The 24,091-nt window shown below is 34.2% G+C and overlaps 1 protein-coding gene across 1 annotated transcript in view; it reads right to left on the minus strand.

Annotated features, from left to right (window-relative positions):
• The window catches only part of CCDC178 (coiled-coil domain containing 178), a 360,492-nt gene that overhangs the window by 336,119 nt on the left and 282 nt on the right, over positions 1-24,091 (minus strand). The window contains exon 2 of the mRNA XM_033087581.1: positions 5,933-6,013. Within this exon, the coding sequence (XP_032943472.1) occupies positions 5,933-5,990 (58 nt within the window). The 5' untranslated portion in view covers positions 5,991-6,013. The remainder of the gene's footprint in view (positions 1-5,932; positions 6,014-24,091) is intronic.

A 24,091-nucleotide genomic window follows, 5' to 3' on the forward strand; every position in this document is an offset into this window, starting at 1 on the left:
ACATAGAAGCAAAGTTTATGTTTAATATTGAAACATTAATCTTAAGATTGTTATAAATTATGACGTTAATTGTAACCTTGAACATAAACACTGAGAAAATAATTTAAAAATATGTAGTAAGAAAAATGACAAGGGAATTAGAATGGTACTCTAGGAAATATCTTTTTACTGTATGGAGGAACAAAGGAAAAGACATGAGACATTAAGAAAAAAAAATAAGTGGAAGATTTAAATACTACTTTTAATGAATTATGCTAAATATAAATGGATTAAACTCTCCAATGAAAAGTCAGACACTGGCAGAATTCAAAGACATACTTTAAATTCAAAGCCAAAAATAGTTTTAAAGCAAAAGGATGTTAAGATACACCATAAAAATGTATATAAAAGAGACCTAGACATACTAATATCAGGTGAAACAGACTTTAAGACAAAAATTATTACTAGAGATAAAGGACAATATATAATGATAAAAGGGTCAATCCATCAGGAAGCTATAATAATTATAGATATATAAAAATTTAATAGAGCCTAAAAACACATGAAGTAAAAGCTGACATAAATGAAGGAAAACAACTCAATAATAATAGTGGGAGACTTCCCTTACCCACTTTAAATAATGACACAACAACTAGAAAGAAGGTAGGCAAGTAAACAGTAGACTTGAAAACATCATAAACCAACTGGGCCTAAAAAACAACTATAGAATATTCCACCAACAAGAGCAGAAAACACATTTTTCTCAAGTTCACATGGAACATTCTCTATAACAGACGATATAATAAGCCATAAACAAGCCTCAACAGGCTCGAAAGAGTTTAAATCAATTTCCTCACACCACACAGAAATCAACGACCACAGAAAATTTAAGAAATTTTCAAATATGTGAATTTAAACTCAACTCTAAATAAACAATGGGTCAAAGAAGAAATCACAAGGTAAATTAAAAAATACTTTGAGATGAACGAAAACAAAACTATAAATACTTAAAACTTATGCAGTTTAATGAAACCATTGCTCAGAGGGAAATGTATAGCTGTATATACCTACAATTAAAAAGAAGAACTCAAATTAATAACCTAGTCTCCCATCCTAAGAAAAAGAAGAGCAAAATAAGTCCAAAGGAAGTAGAGAAAGGAAATAATAAATATTACAAACAAACGAAATGGAGAATAGCAAAACATTAGAGAAAATCAACAGAACCAGAGAGTGGTTCTTTGAAAAGATTAACAAAATTGACAAAACTTTAGCTTGACTGACACAGAGGGCAAAAAAAATTTAAAAAGACAATACTCAAAATACTAAAACCAAGAGTGAAAAAAGATATTACTAAGTACCATATAGAAAGATTTATAAGGGAATACGATCAACAATGTTATGCCAATAAATTAGATAACCTAGATGAAATGGGCAAACACCTAGGAAGCAACAAACTATAAAAATTGACTCAAGAAAAAAACAGAAATTCTGAATAGAACTATAACAAGAAATTAAATTAGTAATAAAAAAAATCCTCCCACAAAGAAAAGCCCTTGACCAAATGGCTTCATGGGTGAATATCACCAAACATTTAAAGAATTAACACTGATGTTTCATAAAATTTGCCAAAAATAGAAAAGGAGGGAACATTTGCGAACTCATACTGAGCCCCATATTACACTGACACCAAAATCAGGCAAAGACATCACAAGAACATAAAATTATACACAAAATATTCTTTATGAACATGGATACAAAAATCCTCAAAAACTACTAACAAACCAAATCAGTAGTATATAAAAAGGATTATACACCATGTCCAAGCGAGATTTATCCCAGGAATGTTCCAACAGATGAAAATCAATCAGTGTAATACACCATATCAAGAAAAGGAAGAAACCACACAATCATTTCAATAGATGCCAAAAAAAAGTATTTGACAAAATCAACCTCACTCATGTTAAAAACAGACAACAAAATAGGAATAGAAACTTCCTCAACATAAGGACCTTTGCAAAAACACACAGATTACATATTTTATAGTAAAGAATGAAAGTTTTCCTCTACAATCAGGAAAAAAACAAACATATCTATACTTTGCCAATTCTATTCAATATTGTTCTGGAGATTCCAGCCAGAGTAATTAGGAGCAAGAAAGTAAAATAAAAGGCATCCAAAAATAAAAGGGCATCAAAAATAATAAAATACTTAGGAATAAATTTAATGAAAGAAGTGCAAGACTGGTTCTCTAAAATTTATAAGACATTGTAGAAAAAAATTAAAGACCCAAATAAATAGAAATATACCTTGTGTTAGTGGATTGGAAGAAATAATTGTAAAATGCCAAAACTCCTCAAACTGATCTACGGATTCAGAGCAATTCCTATCAAATTCCAATAGCTTTTTTTTCTTTTCTTTTTTTTTTTTTCCATAAATTGTCAAGCTGATCCGAAAATTCACATGGAAATGGAAGGGATCCAGATTAGACAAAATAATCTTGAAAAAGATGAACAAAGTTGAAGGAATAGCTCTTCCTGATTTCAAAAATTACTACAGATCTGTAATAATCAAGACAGTATGATACTGCCATAAGGACAGACATGTAGGTCAATGAAATAGAATTGAGATTCCTGAAATAAACCCATATCTATAGTCAGTTGTTTTTTACAATAAGGCTAAGACTATTCCATGAGAAAATAATAGTCTTTTTTTCAACAGACAGACAACTAGATATATAAGTGTAAAACATGAATTTTGACTCCTACCTTAAACTATATATAAAAATTAACTCAAAATGGATCATAGACTTAAAATGCAAGAGTTTACACCATAACGCGCTTAGAAGAAAATGGGGTAAATATTTGTGATCATTGGTTAGGCAATAGTTTCTCTGATATGAAATGAAAGTACAAGCAATTTTAAAAATTAGATTTATTGGCTTCATTAAAATAAAAATTTTTTGTGCCACAAAGAACAATATCAAGAAAGTGAAAATACAATCCTTCCTATGTGCAAATCATATATCTGATAAGGGTCTAGTTTCTGGAAAAAAATAAATAATTCTTACAACTGAACAATAAAAATGACAAATAACTTAGTTTTAAAATAGGCAAAAGATTTGAATACACATTTTTCCAAAGATATACAAATGACTAGGAAGCACATTTAAAGATTTTCATCATCATTAGTAATTAAGGAAATGCAAATCAAAACCACAATGATGCCACTTCACATGAAGATGTACTATAATAGAGTTAAAAAGAAAAAAAAAAGACAAAAACAGAATATAACAAGTGTTGCCAAGGGTGTGGAAATACTAGAATCCTCATATATTGCTTTTTGGAATGTAAACTATTGCAGTTGCTTTGAAAAATTTTTGGCAAGTAATCAGAAAGTTAAACATCAAGTTACCAAATGACCCAGTAATTCCCGTCCTAAGTGTATACCCAATAGACATGAAAACAGATGTCCACATAAAAACTTGTACTCAAATATTCATAACATTATTCATAATAAGCCCTAAAGTGGAAAGAACCAAATTATCTACCTGCTGAGGAATGTATAAACAATATGTGGAGTATTCATACAATGGAGTATTATTTATCCATAAAAAAGAGCCTTGACAAAAATTCTAGTGTAAAAGAACACAGGTACACAAAGTCAGCTATTGTGCTAATTCATATTATAAGAATATGTGGGGCAAGGAACCCAAAGAAAGTGGAAGAAACAGAAAGGATAACAACATTTAAAATTAATAAAATAGAAAGTAAATCAACAACAACAAAAAAACCTAGAGATAATTTAAAAGGTAAGAAATTACCACTCTGAAATATTTAGCACAAATGAACATGTCTGGCAAAATTGATCAAGACAAAAAAGAAGAAACAGGAAACAAACACAATATTATGAAAGTAAAAGAGGAATAAGTGCATATAGAGAGATATAAAAATAAATATTATTAACAATATTGCATCAATAAACTTAATTTAACCAAATAAACAAATTTTTAAAAGAAAAAAATTATAAATTGCCAATAGTAAATTAAGAATAAATAAAAAACCTAAATAGTCCTATAACTAATAAATATTTTGTATCAATAGTTTCATGTTTTCCTAAAAAGACATAAATGCAGCCAATCAAAAATAATTAAAATATTACATCATATTTTGTCAGAGAATAGAAAATGAAAAAAGTCACCAATTCAATTGTGAGGTTATAAATACTTTACTACCAAAACCAGACACAAACAAAGTTAAGAAAATTTAGGGACCAATACTCAAGAGCACAGATGGAAAAAATCCTAAATAAATCACTATCAAACCAAATCCAGCAATACATTACAAGAAAATAACACAAAATAAGTTAAATTTGTCCGAAGAATGAAGTTTAACAATTGAAAATCCATGATGCAACTCATTAAATTTAATGATTATGGTTTAAAGAAGAAAAATTTAATCGCAGAATCATTTCAATAGATGTAGAAAAAAGCATTCATAAAATTCAATATAGTATTTCATCTTTTCTTATAGCCAAGTAATATTCCATTGTATATATGTACCACATCTTTTTGCGACAGCATGGGTGGATCTTGAGAGTATCATGCTTAGAGAAATAAACCAGACAGAAAAAGTCGAGAACTATATGACTTCACTCATATGTGGGATATAAAATGGAAAGCAACGAATGAACAAACAAAGAAGGAAACAAAAACTCACAGACACAGACAACAGTTTAATGGTTACCAGAGGGTAAGGTAGTCCCAATAATTTTTTCTTCCAAGTGTTTACCTTCCTTTGCAATGTGACCTTGTAGCATCTGTCATCAACAGGTGGAATCTAATCCCTTGCCCCTTGACTCTAGGCTAATCCTGTGACAACATGGTGGGAGCTGAGTCAGCCCAATTTCACCAACCAAGTACGTAGGCCTGTCAAAGAGCCCACCCCAAATGAGCAGGATCAGTAATGGTGCTTAGTTGACTTATGGCTTACTGCAGATTCATGAGTGAGCTGTCCTGAGCCCATGTGAGATCATTAGAACCACCAAACCAAGTGAGCTATAATGAATGTTTACGATGTATATGCCTGCATTTTTGTGGTGGTTCTTACATAGCATTAGTACAGCAATGGATAACTGATACAAAGACAATCTGTATAGTCCCAGTTAAAGTACTCAAGGCAAAATTCTATACCCAGGATTGGCAAACTTTTTCTGTAAACGGACAGATAATAAAAATAATAGGTTTTGCGGGCCACATGTGGTCTCTGTTGCATATTCCTCTCTGGTCTGTTTCATTTTTTTCATTTTATAACCCTTGACGAGTGTAAAAACCATACTCAAAAAGATTTGAGAATGATTTGGCCCATGGGCTGTGATTTTCTCACCTCTGTTCTATATCATGCAAAGGCATGATATCGCTAACATGATGCAGAATAAAAGATGTCATAGCTCAGAATGCAAAGTAATGTAATAAAATCTAATACATTTTTTAAATAGAATTATACAAGTATTTTTCATTTTTTATTTTGTATGTTTATCTTCAATGGTATGCAGGTAAAATTTTAATAACCAGCTGTCTGATGGTGGTAAATACTACCACCATATCCAATTTCAAGCCATCTATGGAGCAGAGTTGAGAAAAGATGTATAAAATTGACTCACATGAGCCAGTAAGAACTGACTCCAGCACACCTTTGTATTACCTACCTATAGTACTGCCTATATCGTAGTTTCAATAAAATCAATAAAAGAAATTGATTATAATCTGGACTAATGGATTTTTCTTAAACTGACTCACTCCTTTTGCTTACCTCACCTTCCAGATCCCATTAAGTTTTGGTTTTGTGACCCCTAGTCCTGGAGAAGACTACTGTTTTTGCAGCTGTCTTCTGAGATTGACTTGAATTGCATTCACCTATGACCTACTTTCACAGAAAATCAGTGAGGATAAACATACCTTTTTTGGTTTGATCATCTCCAGTGGGAGAACAGGAAACTGTCTGACTTTCAGGCATGATTATTTTCAGTATTTTAAAACCTAGTTAGAAAGAAAAATATTTAAATATCATGAATCAAAATTAGCTTACATTTAATTTTACTAAAAATCATCAATTCAAGAACTTACAGTATCAGGATAGGTTTCAATATAGATATTTAAAAATCAATACTAATTTATGTTTAACACATAAAGAAATCCAACAATATGCTCTTTCTCCTACAAGGACTATTATGATCCTATTTAGGAACACCAGATATAAAAATCCTCAATAAAGAGGGATCTTTGATTCCCTGTTTTGCTGATAATGTAGACACTTGGCCTGACTACTAGATAATTTAGCATTCATCATTGTAACTGTGGGCCCAAAGCCCTATGGGGATTCTGGAACCTACAAAATATTTCATTTCACATGATAAAGTGAAACCTTACTATCCATTTCTTCTTTAATTCCCTCAATTCCTTTTTAGGAATTTTATTATGGAGAAAGTCAAATATATACAAAGGTAGAGAGAAAAGTGTAATGGGCCTCTGTGTGTCCATTAACCAATTTCAGCAATTATCAACCTGGGGCCATTCTGAATTCTATACACCCACCCAAATGCCCTGTTTAAGCTACCCTTGGTCATAGGTAAGCGAATTTCAGATATCATATTGCATTTGTAAATATTCAAGAATTTTTAAAACATAGGCATAATACCAATAATGGGATTAAGACAATAATATTTTCTTAATATCACTAAACATGTAGTCAATGTTTACATTTATTTCATTGTCTCATATTTTTTCCTGTTTAAAAAAAAATTGAGAGGTTAATGATACAAATAAGCATAGCATTTAATTGAAATGTCTTTTGATGATCTTTTAATCTATGAGTTCTCCCTCCTTTTTTCCTCTACAATTTATCTATGTAGAAATCAAATATTTTGTCCTATAGCGTTTTCCACATTGCTGACAACCTCACTGTACTGTATTTAACAAGTTTCTCTGCTCCCTGTATTTCCTGTAAGTTGGTGTTTATTAAAAATTTACACTACTGAATGGAAAGACAACAGTTCTATCACAGAACTAATAGCTACCTCTTTTAATTTGTAGACCTAAAGCATTATAGAATTTGGAGATTAGAAATAATTTAGTTCAATTTTTTTATTTTATAAATCAGAAAATCTTGACTGAAATTAGTAAATTCATTCCAAAAAGACAACTTAGGAAAGAATGCTATGAAAGAAAACCCTGAATTCAAGTCCAGTGCTTTTTCGAATGAACCAATTTACTTATGACAGACACATAAAACTTTGGAAACAAAAAATGGAATCCCATCTCTGCCAAGCGTAGGTACCCAGGAAAATTAAACTGGTCTTAGGAATGAGACCCCAGAAGTCTATAATTTGAGGACCAGAATGAAACAGAAATAAATTCTATGTGAAGACTGTCCATAGACTTAAGCCGAGCCTCAAATCATCTGGGTAACTCAAAATCTTACATGATGAAAGTGAATTAAGGTGATTCTTGCCCAGTACAAAGTCAAAGGTAACCCCACACAAAAATCAGCAGAAAGGGAAGATAACAGAAACTGATGCAAAGGTACTCCAGAGAGTGAAATTACCAGATATAAACCACCTCACTATGCTTAACATGTTTATAAATACAGCAGCACTGTCATCCTGGGACTCTGGTCCCCCTTCCCGCACCAGAACGCAAGATATGGCCAAAAAGGACCACCAACGGAGCCATAGATAGGAGAGTCATACCACTATATTCTCGCTGGAGGCTGGGTTGGAGACACAGGAAGCAGGAGCCACACGACCCACACCCTGCCATCTGCTTCTCTGCCAACCAACCAACCCCCTAGCATAGCCACGGCAGTTATATTAGTGGCTAATGGCTAACTGGTTACTGCTGATAGCCATCTACTATCTGAGCCAGCACCTTTCCCTGTGAGGCCAAGAGCCTGGAAACTGCTCTCTGGGACTCTGTCCCCACAAGCACATTTTAAAACTTCAGAAGTAAAATTTATGAAAATTGATATTTCAGATTTGAAAAGAAGTCAGTTAGAAATGCATGAACTGCAAATTGCTGTAACTGCAACCCTAAACTCACTGGTTTAATAAGACAAGATGGTATAGAGGAAAGAGCTCTCTTTTGAGATCAGGGAGATCTAGGTTCTAATCTCTGCTTTGCTACTTAATACTTAATAGTCATTTCCTAGTAATTAAAATGGTATAGTAGTGCCCACTACATAGATATATGATAAGTTGAATAAACTCACTGGTTTAATTTAAAAGCATATATGACAAGACTGAAGGAAGAATTAGTGAAACAAATCAGGAAAACCCTATCTTTAATGAAGCACGCAGTGATAAAAAGATGGACAGTACAGAAGCAAGCACAAAAACTCTGAACCTCCGCTTTCAGGAAGCTGGGGTAGATGTATTTATTCCTATTCCCTCCACTAAGTACAACAAAAATCCCTAGACATTATATGTATAAATAAAACATAAGACTTTGAAAGGTGAAAAGAAGAAGGCAGACTGGCTATTGCCTTGAAACCAGAGGAAAAATGACGTGGTGTGTTTCCAGGATTGTCTTTTTGCCTCATATATCCAAGAATTGAAGTTGAAAAAAAACAGCAACCCAGAAATTCCAACGGATACAGACCAAATAAACCTCCAACAAAAGCCTGCTCTCTCTAGCCAAGGAAACAGGAAACAATACATTTAACAAGAGACAATACATTTAGACAATAAGCTCTCTACTCCGACCAAACACCACAGAAAAAACTGTGGCCCCAGAAAGGCAGATTGAGGAGCCTAGTGCTACCCTTGCTGTATTGTAATGAGGCACCACAAATTTTGTGCTGGGGTGATTTCACCCCCACGGTTGGAATCAAGCCTCCCCACTGTTGTCACTGGCCACTATGTGAGGAGTCTATACTTCTACAACTTTCAATAATGGTAATGAGGTACCTCTTCTCTGCCCCACTGTGACAGTGCTAGAGCAGGCTTAATGGTGAGTCACAACTTCCACCACAACCTAGCAATGACAAGGCCACACCCTCTGCTTGGTGTTGGTGGAGGCCACATAGGAAGCAGTCACTATGCACCCCTACCCATCCTAGCTAGGGAGGTGTCAGTAGAGGCCTAGTGGGGAACTGGAACTCCCACTCCTGCCCAGCAATAAGACGTAGAAATTAAAATCATAATCATAATGAGGTATCTACATCCCTCGGAATTGCTAAAACAAAAATAGTGGAATGCCAAATGCTGGCAAGGATGCAGAGAAACTGGATCACTTCTACTTTGCTGGTTAGAATATAAGATGATACATGACACAGCTACTCTGGAAAATAGTTTGGCAGTTCCTTTTAAAACTAAAAATGGTCTTACCAAATATGACCCAGCAATTGCACTTTTAAAAGTATATCCCAGAGAAATGAAAACCTATTTTCACTCAGGAACTTATACTCGAATATTCTTAGGAGCTTTGTTCATATTAACCAAAACCTGCACACTATCCACATGCCCTTCAATGGGTGAATGGTTAAACAAATTGTGACATATCTGTACCATGGAATACTACCCCGCAATTAAAAGGAACAGACTACTGATGCACGCAACAACTTAGATGAACCCTTCATTAATTATGCTGTATGAAAAACAGCGAATCTCAAAAGGATATGTATTGCATGATTCCATTATATTCACGAAATAACCTAATCATAGAGATGAAGAACAGGTCAGTGGTTGCCTAGGGCTAGAGATGGGGGAGGGATAACACTGGAGTTTGGGGGTGATGTACAATTAAGTATCTTGATTGTGGCGGTGCTGACACAAAGCTACACATGTGCTGAAATTTCCTAGAGCTATAATTTTGGCTGCTGACACCTGAGTTTTACATTGTACAGCTTCCACAATAAAGAGATGCTGATTCTTTCCAAGATTTGATTCCACTGATTCTTGGAAGGATGTTAATTAGCCTTGCTTGGGCCAAATGCCTACAGACCCAGTCAACTGTTGCGGGAAGTCTAGATACTATTATTGTACTAGTAGCTTGAGTCTGCTCTGGCCACAGTTATAGTCAGGGGTGAGGTTGCTGTCTATTAGCATAGCTGCCCTCACTATGATGTTGGGGAGGGTGGGGTTGGGGAAGAAGATGTGGAAGGAAGTCTAAGCGGACAGCCGTAGAGGCTCTGTTTTAAAAACGTCAGGCAGACCAACAGGTGGTGATTTTATACCAAAAGAAAGAATGTTTTAGCAATCATGCAGGAATGTTTCTGACAATTGGAGTTTTTCCAACTGTGAACAAATCTATGTTGTAAGATAGAAAGCATTATAACACCAAAAGTTATTAAGGAGAAGCTACAAAATCATTTATTAAGTATTATATAGGAAGGATTTGGGAAATGTCTAAGAGACTGGACTGAATTGTCTTCTAAGATCCACTTCACTTTAATACTCAGTAATGCTTAATTTATTTCATTTCAGCTATTCATTGATTCATTTAGCAATTTCTAACTTGTGTCTTATTTATGTCACTGTGCTACTTGTTTAGAGTACAAAGATGAACAAGATGTAACCTGTACCCTCAAAGTATTCCCCATTTCATATTATATATTTTTAGTAATTCCGAGGAATTTTAATACAAGGCCTAGAAGTTACAAGTCCATGGGACAATAAAAATACTCCTTGGAACATTGCTGCCACCCCTTGCCTCTTTACCACACGTTCACCATCATCAAAATAAGCCAAGCCATACGCTTCCATGTGGTCGTGTCCTTGAATGTTATTTTCACTCTACCTTTCCTTAGGTCTCTATCTAATGTAATATACCCTTTTCTCACCACAAAAAATAGTTTACTTACTCCTTCTCCCTATAGTTTCTTATCACTTCAGTATCACATTGCACTTCTCATATAGGTTCTTAAATAATTGTGCACATGCATATTTTTCCCATTGAATTAAGAGATCTGACATGATCAGGATTTTGTCTTATTTATGTTTTATAATCAAAACCCAACAAAGTAAAAAGTCAAAAAATTGTTTGATGGTAATAAGATGAGGATTGTAAACAGTGAGAAATTTTTGAATGAAATGCGATCTAGAAAATCAAAGTTTGAGTTATTGTTAATAAAACAAAAATAAAATAATTGGTATTCATATATGTTTATAAAGAGCTTAAAAACATTTGTTTATACAGGTAAATAGCATAGCTTTGCTTTAAACATAAAAAACATTCATATTTATAATAGACTATAGGTCAATATTCCAATCTCAGATTCTGGCAAAAACATTTCAGTTTTCAACATGTAATCATTATAGTTCATTTATGACAGCCATTTTCAAGTTATTTCAAGAAATAATGAAGAAAAATGTCAGCTAAAACACAAATATTAAAAGCAGACAGTGATACTGAACATGCATTTATCAAATATTGACTGTCATTTTAACCCACATTCCAAAATTTTAAAAATCCTATTATAGAAAAATTAATAATACCACAATAGTAATAGAAAAAAATAAATCCTGCCTTTAGTGTTGCTTTCACAAAGAACATCTTTTTTCTATTCTTTTTATGTCCTATTATACAATAATAGATTAGATTATTTTGTGACAATGCTTAAGGCATTGCAGAATAGTAAAGTTGAAAAAAACAAGACATTTTTCCATGTCTTTCCTATACGTATCTGCAGTAATTTCTTTTATAAATCTTTAACCTCTATTCCTCTGACGCCTCATCTCTTCTATCTTTCTTTAATGAAGTTATATTGACTTTATATTATGTCTGTATCATAACCAATAGATTAGAGTTAAAATATTACATAGTACATCTCGTGGTCTTATTAAAGCCAAGCACATCTTCAGAAAGATTAAATATCACTTTCTCTACAAATCAAATTAGAACTAAAATATTCACTTTCTACACATATATTCACAAAGTTATCTCATACTGTATTCTGAATTTGTCTGAGTAAAGAGATGAGCTTTCCAGTGTCTGGTAATTACTTGAAATATACAGAATGGCAACCAATTCAAATCAGCTTTCATGATGTTAAATTGTTGCATAGGTCAATATCATGTATTAAATTATTATTTCACCTCTGAGTCACATCAAATAATTTTACAGTGAGTGTACTGAAAAATATTTACATTTTCTGACAAAATATAAAATACTTACCTGGTTTTTATTCAATAACTACTGTATGTCTCAAACATAAAATAACAAATTCTTATAAATTTGAAGTTTCAAATTCTTATGGAAGAAATACTTTAATTAGAAAATACTGTACTATTTTCCTATAAGCTAGCTCTTGCTCCTGAAGAAATAAATGTGCCTTTTGATTTTACTTTTTTTAAAGAATGTCGATGACTATTGATCATGTCTGCCTATTTCTGATAGATAATATAAGATATTATCTCATATTGGATAATATAAGATTATATTATAAGATATTATTATAAGATATTATAATATATTATCTTATATTGGATAATATAAGAAAATTATGAGACACAACCCCTGCCCTCCAAAAGTTTTAATTTACTTGGAGATATTGCTAACTCATTAAATAGCTAAAGGAATCTTGACCCGAATTAAACAAAAATGATAACTTGCACTTAAAACATACCACACGTGTATCTACTCCTTGCGACAGTCTATGAGGATGGTACCATTATTGGCCCTGTTTCGCAAAGGAGACCCTCACGCCCTGAGAAGTTAAGTGCTTACCAGTCAGTGTCTTGTTGCTGGGCAGTGAGAGCCAGACTTAGCCCTGGAGTCTGCAATCATGACACTACGACCATGTATAGTCCTGCTAAAGAGAGAGTAGGGAGGTATTATAACTAGTGTCCGATGGTGAAACAAAAGTAAGAAAAGACTTCCCAGGACCCTTCACTGTGCTATGCTGTGTACTATTTAAAATAAGAATACAATATGCAATATTTCCCAATCATTTTTAAAATGTAAACCTGGTTTGAACAGAATCAGGGGGAATGATTACAAAGTGTCTGTTCGCAAGCGTAGAATTCATCTCAAAATCAAATAGATTAAAAGCTTAAGTGTAAAAGAAGAACAAACAGCTAGAAGAAACTGTTTATATAAAAATGAGATTAAAAAGTCCTCTGAGCACAACACCAAAAACATATAACATTCTAGAGATATGACTCCACAAAAATGTAAAGCTGCCAGCCATAAGAGAAAAAAAAAAAAAACAGCAATCAGGAAGAGATACTTAAAATATGGGTAACAAAGAGTTTTTTTTAATATATAAATAGTTAGAAAATGTGGTAAGAAAAAAGAAAAGAAATATCCAAACAGAAAAAATGAACAAAGGACCTGGAACTAGCAATCTCTAGACACACACACACGATGAGAGAGCAAATTAATACAGGAAAAGTGCTTAGTCTTCAGTAATTAATAACAAGATGAAATTTTTTGCACAATTTATAATACAGTAAAGTAGTAGAATAAAGTTATCACATAGCAAAAGGTAATAGAGACATGAAAATTGTGAAAGAATATCACATAAGGTAGTAACATATTTATGAATAGATATATTACCTGAATCCTATAGGGAAGAGGAAATAATATGCAATATACATTTCTCTTTGAAAAAGGAAACTATAATTTTTTTTAAAAAATAACCTTTTTAAATTCAGGGAACCATATTTAATGAAATAACAAATATAAAGAAAAATCATTTTTACCTAGATATACCTTTTATCCAGGTAACCATGTTGTAAATCACTTATCTTCATTAGTCATCCAAACTAGAGGATGTAGTATATTTGCCCATGGAGCCAAACGACCTATTTGTTAACAAAAGTAAGCTTAAACTTGAGATTGCCTCACTGTTAGAGTTAGGTTATTTGTGCTGTGTTTTCCAGTCATTCCCTATAAAGAAAATAAGCATTTTCTTGCAAAAGTATTTCTCTACCACCTAAAATGTAAACCTTTTGTTTTTCAAAACTTTGGGTGTATGTATAGGTAATTATGAGACATGATTAGGCACAGCTACTCTAAGAGATAATATTAGTTAATAAATTGAATTTATTTTAATCACTTCAGATATATCTGCACCTATAAAGAATTATCTGCCAAAAATGTTAGCCTTTGGTTTTCAAAATTGAAAAACTCCAGAACAGCTTTACTTGAATAAAAGTAGGCCTCTGTTTAGCTTCTAAACATAAATATAAAAAAACCTACTGGGGTTCATCTGCAGTAAATATAATATTAAATGCACAATGAAATATTTGATTAAATATTCTTTCACATCTTGACTATTTCTGAATTTTATTTTGGGATTTTGGTAGAGTCAATACTGTGTGTTAATCACATAATTTCCTCTTCCTGAGCACACAGGAAAATTACACTGGAGTAGACCTTGATCTTACAAACATTCCATTTGCTTCTCCAGCCATTTTTCCTTTTCCATGACAACCTAGGAGATCCGTGTTCTACATGTTATACCTATAATGATAGAAGCTGAGTGAGTCCTTGGGTCACCCCTTAAAGAAGGCCCAGCAAGGAGAGTTGTCTTGTCTGCATCTCTGTAACATCTTCAAAAGAGGCCTTTGTTTTGTTAAATCACTGTGATTTTGGAATTTTTACAAAGCATAATCTAACCTGTTCTAATAGAGGTTTGCATTATTAAAGTGATTAACTGATCAAAAGTATTGATCAGTAGTTTAAAATTATAATCATTTAAAATGAAAAAGCAATAATAATAGAAATGACCCAAGTGATGATCCGCTGTACTTAAAACCCCAAAGAATCAAGTCTACACAAGTGAAACACAAGTGATTATGCCTTTAACAATATACTAGTAGAGTACAGAACACAGACCACTTGTATTTTGTGAAGTTGTCTGTGTTGAAAGCTAAGAAAACTTCCTGTGTAGTAAGCATTTTCACTTTTCCATGGAATATCTGAATTACAGACATCCTCAATTATGAGTATAATGATTAATTGAATTTGTTTTTGAATTTAGGGACATGATTTTTCACAGAAACAAGGTCATACTGCATGATTTCACATCTGCTTATTCGCATACCACGATCATTTTCTGTGATGTTCACAGACTCCCAATGCTGCTAATTAAGTCAGTTTATACCAATTTACATTTTAATGAATTAATCTTATCACCAGTGATATAAATACCCCTCTTAGAAACCACTCTTATAATGAAGGATGGCTAGGTTCCCAGGTAACCAACCGTACCCACTCTCCCCCAAATAACACTATATTTGTTAAAATATTATTCTATCAGATAAATCTATCCTATTAAGATGTTAATTTGTGTCTGTTCTCCCCATATGTAAACCCAACCCACACACTCCCATCTTAATATCACAACAAGACTTTGTCTCAAGGGTTTTGCCCTGGAGAAAAGCAAAGGCAGCCTCAAGTATCTTTGATCTTTAGCTCATGATCTTTAGTTCCTGTAGAGGAAGGTAGGATCAAAGAGATGAGTAGAAGTATTTCCCAAGACCTGGTGATGGAGGAGGTCCATGAGTCCAAGAAGGCTGTGGCAGCAACCAAGGAGGTAGCCAGACCGGTGGTGGGAGTGGAGGGATAACTGCTGGGTGCACTTAGGCTACGTCACAGGCATTAAGACTTCCAACTGCACCCAGCTTCCATACTCCTGGGAGCTCTGTAATCTAAGAGGCCCACGAAAAGGCTGCGATTCCCAGTGGAAGAGGTGACACATGAAAGAATGGTACTGGGTGGGACAGTGACCATATTTCTAGATGCTTAGGCACATCCAAAGACCCCAGACACTTGGCACAAATGGTTTGGTTGGGTATTGGGAGGGGGACAGAGGTGCTACCAAGACTGGATGATGATAAATGCCCACCGAACTGGTAGAATGGGGCCACTGAGTTGAAATTACTTGATTTAGAGGAAAAAAATTTAAGTGTGGTATTCTTTACACCACTCAGTTTGTGGACTAAGATTCATGTTTTCTAGATCAATAAAAATATATTGCTAGTAGAAATTAACCCTCAGCAGAGGTTTTCTTATGGAACTGTAAGTTTCACTTAAGGATGGCAATAATGTACTTCTCCCGCCCAAATGTTAGCATTAATCCTGTATGCCCTCTCTTCACACACACACACACACACACACACACACACACACACACACACCACACACACTCCAATCAATACTTCTACGGGCAGATAACAATAAGGGCTCTTCTTCCTCATTTTACAGTCTAGACCCCTCAGCAATGAAGAAACAGATCTCTTGAAAAACACTTCTAGTACCTTACATAATGAAGAACTGAATCTAGCAATCTTCATCAGTCATACAAACTAGAGGATGTAGTATATTGGCCCATGGAGCCAAACGACTCCATGAAGCAATGGGGAAAGCATTATCTTCATGCTGTTTCTATCTATAGTTCATTTAGTAAGAGAACCCATAGAAAATTTTTTGAAAAGTTGCATGCCTTTACCCATTGATTTAATGAATTAATTTTTTAGAGGTATCAACAAGCAGCTGCCTTGCAATTTTTCAAATCTATTGTTTATTAAGGAACTAAATATCGACAACTCAGTTATATTGATTGATGTGGAATTAAGGGACATAAAACATGACCTTTCCAGAGGTTTATTTATTGCCTTTATAAGAAAAACTTTGATTACCAACTATTTGAGGCTCTATTTAAATTATGAAGAAACTACTCGGTGTTTGCTAATATTAGTTTAGGAATTTTAAAATCACTCACCAAAATCTGTTTATTCTTCTAATGTAGTACACTGTTCATTCTGTCACTTATAAACCTTATAGGGTTTAACGGTTGGGAAAAGGTTGGTTTAAAGGTTGGATCTGAGAAGAATCCTGAGTTTTCCCACAAGTAATACTTCTAAAATTCTATTGAGAATTGTTACCTGGTGTGATTTTTCTGCTTTTGCAAAAAGATATTTATACATTAGCATGGAGCCTCCAGAGTATATCTGATTTTTATTCACCCAGATTTCCTAAATGATCTTCCCCAATATATAAGCTACTGAATTAATGCAAAGCATATGTTACTAAATAAGAAAGAATTCTATTTCATATGAGCTACCAAATTAAAATTTAATAAAAATGGAAAGACTAACTCTCCCTTTAATATGACCTCAGCAAAAGGTCATTTTTTTTCCTCGTAGAGTTCTTCAAACACTAAATTGAAAACAGGTAGTGCACTGCTGCCATTCTCCCCATCACCCACTATTCACTCAGCGTTCCTCCTCTTACGTTCTTTACCAGAGCCCAGTAAGTCATCTAAAGGGAAGGAAAATGTGAGACTAAAACTAATAAGAATATAAAGAAGTATAGGGTGAAGTTTGACAATAAAGCTTTATGTCCCTCTGACTAAAGCTTTAAGCTGTTAGTTGAGAAAATTTAATAAAATACAGAGGTTTCCTATTACATATTTCATTCTAAACAGTAATGCACCTTAATAGACTCCCATTCTATGATTGGCCAATAATTCAACAAGAGCAATTTCTTTGTATGGAAGGGTATACTTTTCTATACTTTTTAAAAAGAAAATCAAAATGGATGTCACTATAAGGTAATCATTATACATGGGGGAAAAGTAAGTAGTACTTTCACTAATGATTCTATTTTTGAAAGATTCTAAAATACAAACATTTGGATTTTTTTAAATTAGTATGATTTAGCAAAGATCTCAATACAAGCAAGACGGTATATTTTCTAGGAATTATATCATTTTTACTACTAAATGATTTAAATTGTTGATGTTCAGTATAGAAGTCAAAATTTACCCAGTGATAAAGCTCTTGAGAATTTAAATTACAAATTAAATTAAATCACACTGGAAAATTAAGCTTTCCACTAATTTCCTGTTGTTCTTAAATTATCAGTTAAGAGCAACAGTTTTTGTTTGCTGCAAGACAAAACAAAGATATAAATAAAAATAAATAAATAATAGCACCCAGTAAGAAATCTGTACTTAGTGAAATAACAGACAAATAGAATGCAAATGTGTAGCCATCTGGAGAATAAGGAAATCAAAAGTAATAAGCAGCATTCGGAATTTATTACAAAGGGATTATGCCAAGAGCTTCGTATTGCAGTTTTCTATGGAAATGTTCAAATTAGTGGGTAAAGAAATACATTATATACTACATATTTGGGCCTTACTGATAGCATTTTATACAGGATCTCATGGCATACTATTTGCTATCCAATCTAAATTAACTTGGCTATAAATGCTGTCATACTGATTGAAAATTTGCTATCATGCCACAAAGAGCCAGTTATAAGGAATGACAAAGTTTGATGGAATTGTCTAGGAGCCAGAGGGGTGTGATATTGGGTCATTTTTGATAGTATACTACAGAATGCAAACAAATTAATAAATCTGAAAGCAATTGAAATATCAAGCAGATACAAAATAGAGGATTGAAAAGGGAAGAGACATAATGAAATCTAAATAGGTCAAATAAACCAGCAAAAGTTCATCACCTTACTTCAGGAGAGCTATGAAGTAGGATTTTAAATGGTTCTCATCATCATCAGAAGTATAATTTTGACAATTCCACTCCCTTTACTACTTCAGAATCTAGATGTGGGAGGAGGAAGAGGAAGAACAGTAAAAAATAATTTAAAATATTCTTTCCCATAGTCTTAATCAACTCTTCAAAAATGTCCCCCAAATTTCGATATTTCAGAAATCAAATTCTATTACCAGGTGGCATTTTCCTGTTGTGTCTTTGAATACAGAAATTATGTGTTTAATTTCTCTTTGATTCCATAGTGCCTGGCAAATATTAAGTGTTCAAAAATATTTCTGGAATGGAATTGTTGAATTCTGTGTGAGAGAACATCTCCAAAATTTTAGTTGAGTGGTGATAATTAATGGAACAGGAAAGAAAAACAGCTTTTAGTTTATTCCACTTAAGAGTTAATTAAAAGATGTTTGTTAAAAAGCAATTTCTGGGCCTATTTTCTAGAGCTGTGCTGTACTATACTATAGACATTAGCCATATTAAATTTTAAAATTAGAACTTCAATTCCTTGGCTACACTAGCCACCGTCAAATACTCAAGAGCCATGGGTAACTAGTTGCCACTGCATTATAGAACTGTCCAAATTTTTTTGGACAACACTGTTCTAGAGCGTGTCAGTAGCATGTTATTATTTTCCATACATATTTTCTAAACTCTGTATTCATTGATTCATTCAAAAATATTTATCGGATATGCATATTATGCTAGGCACTGAAGATACAGAAATAAGCAAGACCTCTTTTTTAACATTTAAAATCTATTGTAGGAAGACATTCGTGAACAGAGAGTCACAGTACAGTGCCATGCCATGAAGGATTAATTGGAGGAGGCAAAAATGATCAAGAAGACTACTGAAGTAATCAAGGTAAGAAAAATAAATGATTTTTTAAAAGTAAACTAGAGGAAGTAGTAGCAGAGAGGAGAAGAAAGAACCAAAAGGTATTTAAGAAGCACAAGTAACAGGATTTGGTGAGAAATTGGATGTGGCAAGTAACAGGAAAGAATACTGAATGACTCTCACGTTTCTGGTATGAGGGAATGATTAGATGGCACTGGCATTATCCTAAATTGGGTCTATGTAAGGTGAAACGGGTAGAATGTAGAGGAGAGGGGACCATTTTAATTTTATATATAGGCAATTTTTAATGGTTGTAATATATGTGCGTCTAATATTCATGAGAATGAGACTGGAGCTAGAGTTTTGTATTATCATTGTGAAGCTGGTCGTTGGAAGAGATCATACAAAACAACAAAAAGGAATGTTGAAAATGAAAGCAAAGAAAATTAACATTAAAAATTTCTAGAAAAATTGCAGGAAAAACAGAAATGAACGGGATCATAAAAACCAAAAGAAAGGAGTTCAAGAAGGAGCCAATAATCTAAATAGCTTTAAAAAAAAAAAAAAAAAAGAAAGGAAGGAAGGAAGGAAAGAAAGAAAGAAAGAAGGAAAGAAGAAAGAAAATCTTACATAAGGTAAAAGCTAGGGGGGAAAGTCCATTTAATGGGGCAATATGGTCATGAGTGACCTTAACATGAGCATTTTCTTTAAATGATGGAAGCAGAATTTAGGTACCAAGAAACTCAGGAGTGAATGGGTGGAGGAAAAAGAAAGGTATGAATAGACCACTCTTGCCAGAAATTGAATATGGGGTGGAAAGAGCTATACAGGAAGTGACATGTAGATGCAAGAGAGGATGTTTATTTGTTTGATAGTTCTAATGTGGAAAAGGCATTATTGAATATTTAGTTTAAAGGTTGCTGTGTCCATAGGCTATGCTTATAATGGGTTCATCTTTGCTGGTTTGGATTAATTGCAGCTTATTTCTAGAGCTAGTGACCCTTGGCTAACACTATGGAATGCATTAACTAAAGATAAATGATGTTTTGAAACCATGGATCTGTGAGTTGTTTCAGAGCAGGATGTATCAGCCTGCCAGCACTGTTTAATAATACTAATAATTGGATTTATAATTGAATCTAATTTCGGTAGAGCCTGGGGTTGGGGGGCTTTCAAAGTAAAGGCTGGTAACATAGCTAGAATACGACTACATGCGGAGTTCATTATAAGAGATCTCCACCAGGAGCAGATTGTGGTTTCCTGCTACAGAGGTGCTTCAGACGTGCACCAGTAGTGGTCACAGGTCTGTATGGACCAAGAGCACCTGTATGATCCAGAGGTGAGAGAAGAAAGAAAATTGTGCCTGAGATCTCTGGACACTTTGCCAAGCATATTTTTCTTCTGTATCTGTTGTATCTGTATTATATCCTTTGCCTGTAATAAAGTTGTTCTGAGAGTATAAGCTGAATCCCATAAGCAGTGGAACACTGAAGGTGATTAAAACATAATTAGCACTGACTAACAATTTTAGCAGCAAAAATCCTCAGCTTTTTCAGTCTCTCAAAGAATTTGTCACAAGCATAATTTTTGGCTCAACAATTACAATTCCTGAGGATAGTCGTTTCCTCAAGAAAAAAAAAATAGAAATAAAGTCTCATTTCCACAAAACATATTTTTTAAAAAAAGAAAAATAACTGTCCAGTTTGTCCATGAAACATCTTATTAACCATCCGCACAGGAATATTTGAATAACTGATTTTCCTTGCAGACTATTTGCATAGTTCATTAAGAAATACAATTCATTTTAGAGACTTATACCTTCTTGGTTATATTCTTTCACTATCTTTCAACCATTTCATCACCCCTCCAGCTTTACCATGTGATTTCACATGTCCAGGCATCTCATCTATTTCATTAGTTTGTGATTAAATCCAAAATTTTTCCAGTATCCTACGGGTGGGTTGAATCCCTTCAGTTCACACAGCAAGGTCTTTTCATTACCTTTGTTTAGACAGACCTCCAAAACATACCTTGGAAAGTAGGCCAGATGGTAATGTTCATAGGTACAAACTAAGATGAAATAGTGATCAAAGTAGATGATCAGTCAGTTTAACAAAGTGCCAAAGAACATAGCTTTTTTAAGTCAGTTCGATGTGGGATTAAATTCCAGATGGGCTCCTTTTTAGCTATATGACCTCGAGAAGGGTCCTTAACATACTTGAGCATTAGTCTCCTCCCCTGGAAAAGGGTGAAAACAATAGTGCTTTACAGTGTTATTGTGAGGATTTATATTTATATGTATTTGTGTGTGTGTGTGTGTGTGTGCGTGCGCGCGCCCAAACTATTCAGACCACTGGCTGTATATAATAAGTGCTTAATAAATGGTTTAAATTCAATGAATGAGGATTCATTAACAAATTATATATTTGTGAATACAATACGTAACCTGTCCAAATCCCTCCATATCTCAGTTTTCTAATATGAGGGTAAAATTAAACTTAAACTAACTGAATTTTTTATGAGCATAATTTTTTTATGAATATACAAATGGACAATGGCCAGACTATATATATAAAAATAGAATTCTAACCCACAACCTCTGTATCAACCAGTCCAGGAAGCCAAACCACAACCTCTACAGTAATCAACCCAGAACAATCAGGACTTTGTCAATGACTGCCAGCTTCCCTGATATTTGCCTGCACTTCTGACTTAAGACCAACCAGAGAAAACGAAATAAGCTCCCCAAACCAATTCCATAAGATGCCCCACTTGTAGTTAGCCCACCTCCAGCTTCCCCATGTCAACAATCTCCAGTCAGAGCACACCTGAAGCCTTCCCTTTTCCACTATAAAATGTCCCCACTCCCCTGCCTGCCTTTGAGTTTCTGCCAAACCCAAGTGATGGTGGCCGACTCCCTTGCTATAGTAAGTTCTGAATAAATTGCCTCTGTTTGTTTTCATTTGGGTGGTCTTTGTTTCCATATCATTATAACTGAGGTTAAAAGTTCAATGGCAATTTTTTAAATGCTGTACATATTTTATTAGTAGTATTATTGTGCAGAAAACAGACATCACGATCATTAAGGCTCACTCATGCAACCATCTGCTTGTGGACATACTACTTTTCCACCTGGAACATAATCCAAATGCTTATGATTAATTCAGTTCTCTGCCTATATCATTACCACAACACAAATTCTTCAACTACTTTGAGTATTCCACATTCTTACTCTCTCTGCTTTTCCTTTCTTAGCATACATCCTCTTCTTTCCATGTTGTCTGGACTCCAGTGTCTAGCATTTTAGCAATTCAGTAGCCAATATTCTCATTAACCATCAGTTTCAGATGCCTAGATAAACTCTGGGCACACAAATATTATGGTTTTTTTTTTTTTTTTAATCCAGAAACACTCCTTCCTTTAAAAGAAAGAGGTCCCCTTTCTTTGGAGAAATTGTTTTCCTACTCCACACACATGATTTGATAGCTTGCAGTCAATCCCAGTAGCCCCATCTCAACGTGAATGCTCTAGGGACAGGCAGGTGAACCAAATGGGGGTAAAGGGAAGTCCATCCCAGGGCATGTCTAGATTTTCTTATCAGGTGTCAAGGTTGAGAATTTGTGAGTCCAGGGCTCTTAGAGATCGTGGTTCTAGCTTGATGGCATAAACCAGTGTGAGAAGGAAGTCCGTATTCAAATAGAAAAAGAAGAGGGTATGCGTATATCATTCAGTGCTACAGGGAAAAAGAAAAGAAGAACAAACTCTGAGGATGTAGTTGACAGGTTAGTTGAGTCGGAGGTTAGGATGGGTCTGAGGTGACAACAGAGGAGAGAAGGCTGGGTTGTGGCATTTACTAATGTGATAGGACTTCACCCAGGGACGACGGGTAGATGAACTTTCACACTCCTGCTTTTGCTACGTCTCAAAATTAGCTGGATAATAAAGCCTTAAGAATAACAGTAAAATAAGAAGTACTATGTATTTAAGACAGACATGCATTATCCTCATATGTAAACATTTAGATAATTCAGCATAAACTAACAGCTCAAATTCCTTCAGGTTGTTGGATATGTCTCACAATTAGCCAACCATTTGTCTCTGAGTTCTTAACTTTGGTGAGTGGAATCCTAAAGCCTACTGCCTTAGCAGAACCAAGCAACAATTATTTGGGGAGTCCGGGAGTGAGAGGTGAGAATAGCTCAAGAATGCTTCTTTTGGGTCAAGATGCCCAGACAGATCAGACAATAGTAAGTAGGCTCTATGAAGTCAATTCACAAATACTTATTGAGCAGCCAATGATTGGCAAGAGAGAAACAACAGAAAATGCTTTGAATTGGGAGTCAGGAGACCCTTAGTGTCGAGTCTGAAGCTTGCTAATTCTCTGCCTTTGGTCAAGTCGTGTATCAGCTCTGAGCCTCATTTTCCTCATCTGAAGAAGGGAGATGTTACAGATCATGTCATTTAGGGTGCTGTAGAGCAAATAAAGAAATACAAAATTCTCAGCCTCTCCCCTAAGAAGATGTGGAGTATTTGGGCAGACACTTGAAAAGTGAAATATCAAAAGAAGAAATATAAGTACTTACAATTGAAAACAATAACACAGGAGTCACCACAAGGAGGCCTTATAAGCAAAATAAAAGGTAAACAAAATAAATAAGTATCTAAAGGAATAAGACCCTAGGGATGCAGTCTAGACAATGTGGAGTACAGCTGGGTGGCCAGTGGAGGGAGACTTTTCATCCCTTCCCAGGCCTTAGGGAT

The sequence above is a fragment of the Rhinolophus ferrumequinum genome, chromosome 19 (genome assembly GCF_004115265.2).
Source record: "Rhinolophus ferrumequinum isolate MPI-CBG mRhiFer1 chromosome 19, mRhiFer1_v1.p, whole genome shotgun sequence".
In the NCBI taxonomy this organism is placed as follows: domain Eukaryota; kingdom Metazoa; phylum Chordata; class Mammalia; order Chiroptera; family Rhinolophidae; genus Rhinolophus; species Rhinolophus ferrumequinum.